The sequence below is a fragment of the Pteropus alecto genome, unplaced genomic scaffold (genome assembly GCF_000325575.1).
Source record: "Pteropus alecto unplaced genomic scaffold, ASM32557v1 scaffold35, whole genome shotgun sequence".
In the NCBI taxonomy this organism is placed as follows: domain Eukaryota; kingdom Metazoa; phylum Chordata; class Mammalia; order Chiroptera; family Pteropodidae; genus Pteropus; species Pteropus alecto.
Window position 1 is genome coordinate 8,468,001 of NW_006437828.1, and position 5,835 is coordinate 8,473,835.

Genomic DNA, 5,835 nt, shown 5'->3' on the forward strand with positions numbered 1-5,835 from the left:
TGTCTGAGGACAATTCTAGAGCAGGGGCACCTTTTAATTATCTAACAGAATCTCTAAAATCGCTGTCAAGTCATAACACTGGCCCCGAGAGGATTAAACTCTCCCTCGTAACAGACCCCTCCTTTACAAACTCTCCATCGTTACATTAAAGGTGTCTGCTTAACGTGGCTTTTCCAAAACATCTCTTATAAGCACAGACTTTCATCAAAACAAAATAAACAAATAAATGACATTAAAAAATAGCGCCGGGCTAACACACACACGCATACACACACACACACACACACACACTCAGAGCAAAAGAGGTCAAATCTGACTCAGCGCTCCTCGGCGTGCGAGGCTCTGGGTTCGATGCACATTTTCATGGCCGGGCACGCTTTTCCACTAAGAACTCAAGGTGCCTCGTGACCGGGGCTGGCCGTGGACATTTACCTGCAGCCATCATCTGAGGAAGCTGCTGGGGACAGCGGGCGATGCTTTCAATGCCACCTGCATCTACGATTGAATCACGAGCATCCTGGGGGCCAGGAGCGCTTTGCAGGCTGAGTGCAGGGTCCCCACGGAGAAGATCATCGGGTTCTGCAAAAGGGGAAAGGAATATGGTGAAACTGGCGTCATAACCGAGGGAGCCTTCCCTTCGTGGGAAAAGCCCTGTCCATGCACACCGCACGCAATGGAGGAAACCGCCCGGTCCGAGGCAGGGCGGCTGAGCTGCTGCCTATGCTCAGCGGCTGTCCCTTGGCATGGCTTCAGGGCCTTGGGAGACGGGTGGGTCACCTCTCAACCCACCGAGGGCCAGGGCCGGCTGCATAAAGAGCCCTTTGCCAGAGCAGCCGGGGCCCGCCCTTTGACTGAAGAGACTTCGCAGCCGGGCTTATCAGGCCCCACACAGCCTCTGCCACGCACCGGACATCAATGAGCGGGCAGGTGCGGGGCCGAGGGCGATTTTTTCTTAAGTTAAAGACTTAATCGATGTTGTTATTTTGGAAGACAGTCATCTGTGAAATGTATTCAGACAGGGGAAAAAAAGCAGGGAAGAGGAAGAAAAAAGCAAGAATCTCTTCACCGTGAGGCCGGGAAAGGAGCGAACCCCAATCACAATATTCGGGGAAGGCAAAGGGAAGAACAGTTTGCTGGACGGTGCACGGGGCACAAAGGAAAAGCGTTTGTTTTGTGCATGTCTTTTAGTTCTATGGAGAGATGAATGCAACTGGCCACAGCTTCCTCTAGAATTGCAGACACATAAGTATATATGTATTGGACATTTCAAAGCATATTTCGAACAAAAAACCGATAACAATAAAACATTAAATACTGTTGCAGAGGGCCCCTCCACATCACGTTATTTATAAAATGCTATGCCTTCTCGTCATCCTTAAAGATGCAAAAACATACCATTCATACATGCACATTTTAGGTGCATTCTCGCCAGTTCAAAACCAGAAGGTGAAACAGACCACGTTTCGATGGGTGAGCTGGGAAGACTGACTTTACATCTGATCGAAGAATTGAATTTGAATATTTAGTTCTACCTCGGTCTATATTTGGAAATTTTCCTAAACCATGTGTCTGATAATGGATATTTTAGAATTAGATGCTATGGTCTGTTTGTCAGTGCACCTCAGTGTAAAGTTTGGCCCTTTTACGGGGTACTCCTTTATTTCTTTGACTCTTAGGTGCAAGCATCAGTCACCCTTTCAACAATGTGCTGTCAATCAAAAATTTACTGCCAGTTAGGTATAAGTTTAATGCAAAGGGAAGTTCAGGTTCGATATCTCAAGGACGGGACGGGGAATGAGCAAACTGTTTCCATGATGTCCACAGACCTCTAGCCCTCAACTAGAGGGGCCTGTGAGATCGTGGGGAATTTTTCCCCATAGTCTGTCAGGAAGACGAGACATCTTCATCATGCACTGCTGAATGACTCCAACTTTGGGAGCAAACTGGACTCAGGACAAATATTGTATACCTTGCAATTAAACCCTACTTCCCAAATGAATTCAGAACTTGCTTCTGTGTTGTGCATCAATTATCTCGGGGAATGGATGCTATCAGATGAAGCGATCCTCACCATGTAAAACAGACTCCCTAACGTTAATATGTGGCTAACCTTTAGCTACCCACACACCAGCAATATTTCTGCGACGAAACCTCCGAGTACTTCTTTCCTCTCGACCTCCAAGCATTTCAAAACGCCAAAGCAGAGGCAAGCTAGACAGCGTTCCCTCTTTTGCTCAAATGGCCCTGTAGTAGGGCCCCCCCAGATCATCGCGAGGTCACTATTGATCTCACTTATCTCCCCAAATGAGGTTTAGCTGGCTGGCTTCCTTGTAGCTCAGGTTCTCCCTGCATGGGCAAGAATCACAATTTTTTTTTTTCTTTCTGTCCGATGAGTCTTGCAGTTCTGGAACATTCTATCAGAGAACGACTGGTGCTCCACCAGCCTCGTGTTACCTCGCCTTTTTGCTACAGTGTTGTAGGGATGGTGTCCCCCTCCTCGCTCTGCAACTGTCTGTTCCAATGGCAGTTTTCACCTTAGCGATTATGGTCTTCCAAAGGGACGTCGAGTGTCCCGGAGGCCCATAGCCTCTACTCACATTTGTCGCTCCCATCTTAACAAATTGCTACTGTTTCATAAAAAAATTAAAAAAAAAAAAAAACTTTTTTAAAGTATTGCTTTCGTGGCAAGACGTGGTTTGTAGTTCAGAATTGGTCCTCTAATGGGTCACTGACTTTTGATTTATTACACCTCTTCCTACTTCCGATCCAATGATTTGAATGACACACAACTTTATGTGGCTACCATGTACCTAGAATGGTGACTTTAACGTAAGTTCTGTCATGTTAGGTACTTCCAATAGTCTCAAGGATGCCACGCAATTCTTTAAGAAATTAAACTTGATTTTATCACTTGGATGGGAGGAAAGGTGATATTTTTAATTAATTACTTACTACCTGGTAATTTGTGAATAGACACAGGAACTAATTTTGTTCTCTGTTACCATCTATTGTTCCTATTGAATGCCTGCCTTTTCAAATAATTCAAGATCGTAATGCCTAATTTTATTATTCGAATCAATTTCTTTGCCTTAATTTTTTTTACTTCCAAACTATAGAAAGATTAATATTCTTAATGATATTTATTTATACGCAGAGATGTTGGTAGTTCAGAATGATGGCTGATAAAGCACTTGGAATATAGCAGGAGCTAATTGTTCTTATTTTATTTGGAAGTGTAGCGTTCCCACTACGGTATCCTGGGATCTTTGTGTTCCGCTGGATAATTATGTAATTAATTCTGAAACAGTGAATAACACTTGATATTTCTAAAAGTAACTCTTGCCCTACTTTTCCATGCCACACCTAAATTGTAGCAGAATATTTCTTCATCGTCCCCAACTCCCTTATAAAATCATATCATTTAAAAGATGTATGAATTTTTCTGTTTTTTTTTTTTTTTTCTGCCTATGCGACTGCAAAAGCTTTCAAGAAATTCATGCCCGATTGTGAGACTGGCAGTCTCCATTTCCAGCTCTGAGCGAGGTAAGATTATCATAAGCAATCAGATGTACAGAATGCCAAAGATAGCAGTACAGCTTTGTCCAGAGTTCATCTGGAATGTAACCTGTTCTTTGTTAAGGTATATGCAAGTATAAGACCTCACATCCAATTGTATAACTGTTCAACAAGCTACATTTATGCTCAGGGTTGCATTGAGCTATGTCGATGAAGCAAATAGCTTTTGAAACTCACCAAGCCTATAAAAACACTATTTGGCCTAAAAAATGGCAAAGGCTTCTCCCATTCTTAATAACACAACTCTTTCTAACTCTGCTCACCTTTAACAGGTTCCAAGGACACACACACATACTCAAGAACAAAACCCATCTGTAACTGTCCACAAAAGATAGATTCCTATTAAAGGGAAGTGGAGATTAAGCATTGAAAATTCTTTTTTTAAAAAGAATGATTTCGTTTGATGTAAGTCTTTAGGTTCATGCCTACTTCAGGAGAAAAATAATTATAGCGAGAAAATCAGATTTATTAATGCCTTGTCAAGAGCTGATTCCAAAGGAAACTTATTTCATACAATGTCTGAAACTTTCTGATTTTTATAAAAATTACTCATTAGCATTATCATGGTTTATAAGTCTAGCAAAAAGAAAAATGTACTCTAATTCAAAGTTCTACTTTCCTCTTCCATCATCAAGAAAACATCTCATTTTGGTTTTCATGTAATCCGTAGAATTCTTCCTTGAGGTTATCAAAATGTTCCATAGCTTAAAACAACATAGAATACTGTTAAATGGATGTTACTTATGTATAAACTCCATAATTATTATGCAATTATATATGAATAATAATGGGGACATTTCTGCTTCCTAGAATGGTAAACTGAGTAATTCAGACAATTCTCCCACTGAGGAATAAATAGTAAAGCTTAATGTCTTTCATTGGTTTTATAAAATTCTCACTATTATCTCTTCAAACACAAAAGGAGCCTAAAGGACATGCTCTAATTACTTACTAAGCAGACAGCTAAGGCAACTAAGGGCCCTGCTAAGTGCTGGGTCTTTTGTTTTTCTGACCTGGGAGATGAGAAGAATCTGCAAGTTTTGGGGCAGAGTGGAATTGCTCTGCAAAATATCACAGAAAAGGGCACCACGGATTAGTGCTTTGAGGGGAAAAAAAGAAGGGACTTTCGTGGGCCCCCCATGGGAAGGGAGACTTCAGAGAAGGTAAATGACTAAGGCAGATTTTCAGCTGGTTCATTGGAAAACACACAATGCAAACCTTTCCCCTGCCCCATCGACAGAAATGCCGGAGAAGTCTGCACTGGTCTTTAATCCTTAGATAGAGTAATTCTGGGGGGGCTTTAGACAAGGGAGCTTGAAGAGGGTAACGAGGAGGCAGCTGATCACGGAGACTCCCTAAAGTACAACGCCACACACCGCGTTTTCAAGGCTGTCAATAGAGTCTGTGCCACATTAGTGTTTTGATTGACAATGGAGTGCGTGGATGACAGTGGTGCCTTTATAGCCAGGCGTGTAGTGGGCTGTGGCATCTAGGCTTGTGTGATTTCACGCTACGCTGTGTGCGTAGTGACAGACTCGGCTGACGGCACGTTTCTCAGAGCATATCCCCATCGTTAAGAGGCACGTGACTACGTACTGGATGTTGGTGATTGATGATCAAAGTCTCCTGATTGACGGGGGGAGGGGACAAAAAAGAATGAAGGGTTTGAAAAAGAGGTCTGGATTAGGTTAGATTTTTATGCAGAATTAGATCTTACGGGAGATTTCCGAGGAGAGGACTGTAAAGCAGAAATATTCGATCAGATAAAGATAAAAAAAGATCTTTCTCAGTGATAGAGCGAAAAGTCACCTTGTGGAAAGGACGTGAGCAGAGGACGGAACTGGGCGAAGATCAGTGCAGTCAGGGCTGAACCCGACCCCGCTTGGTATCAACGCCATGAAGTCAGAGGTCTCCTTCAGGACCTGGCCTGTTCCGCAGACATTCGTAACATCGCTGAACTCTTTTCAAAAACGTCACAGATTGACACACATCACAGCACGGCGCACCTGAGGAGAGACGCTGCTCCTGCTCTATGGAGTTTTTACTTTGTCCTTTAGGGCAAGGGACAAAAAAGATATGGACTCCCTCCTCTGTGCTTCTATGGTACTCTGAACCTTTCCCTAGACCAGCACTTGTAACTCCATATTCCAATTAGCTGTTTATGTCTACGCCCCTCATAAAGAACAAGCTTAGAATGATTAAGGAAACTAGTCATCTTAGCGTACCCTGCTCCTAGCAAGCAGAGTACCTGGAAGGTTC

General features: G+C 43.0%; 1 protein-coding gene across 1 annotated transcript in view; it reads right to left on the bottom strand.

Annotated features, from left to right (window-relative positions):
* ENOX1 (ecto-NOX disulfide-thiol exchanger 1) overlaps nt 1-5,835 on the bottom strand; it is a 286,775-nt gene that overhangs the window by 170,654 nt on the left and 110,286 nt on the right. Inside the window, exon 4 of the mRNA XM_025048988.1 lies at nt 433-579. Within this exon, the coding sequence (XP_024904756.1) occupies nt 433-579 (147 nt within the window). The remainder of the gene's footprint in view (nt 1-432; nt 580-5,835) is intronic.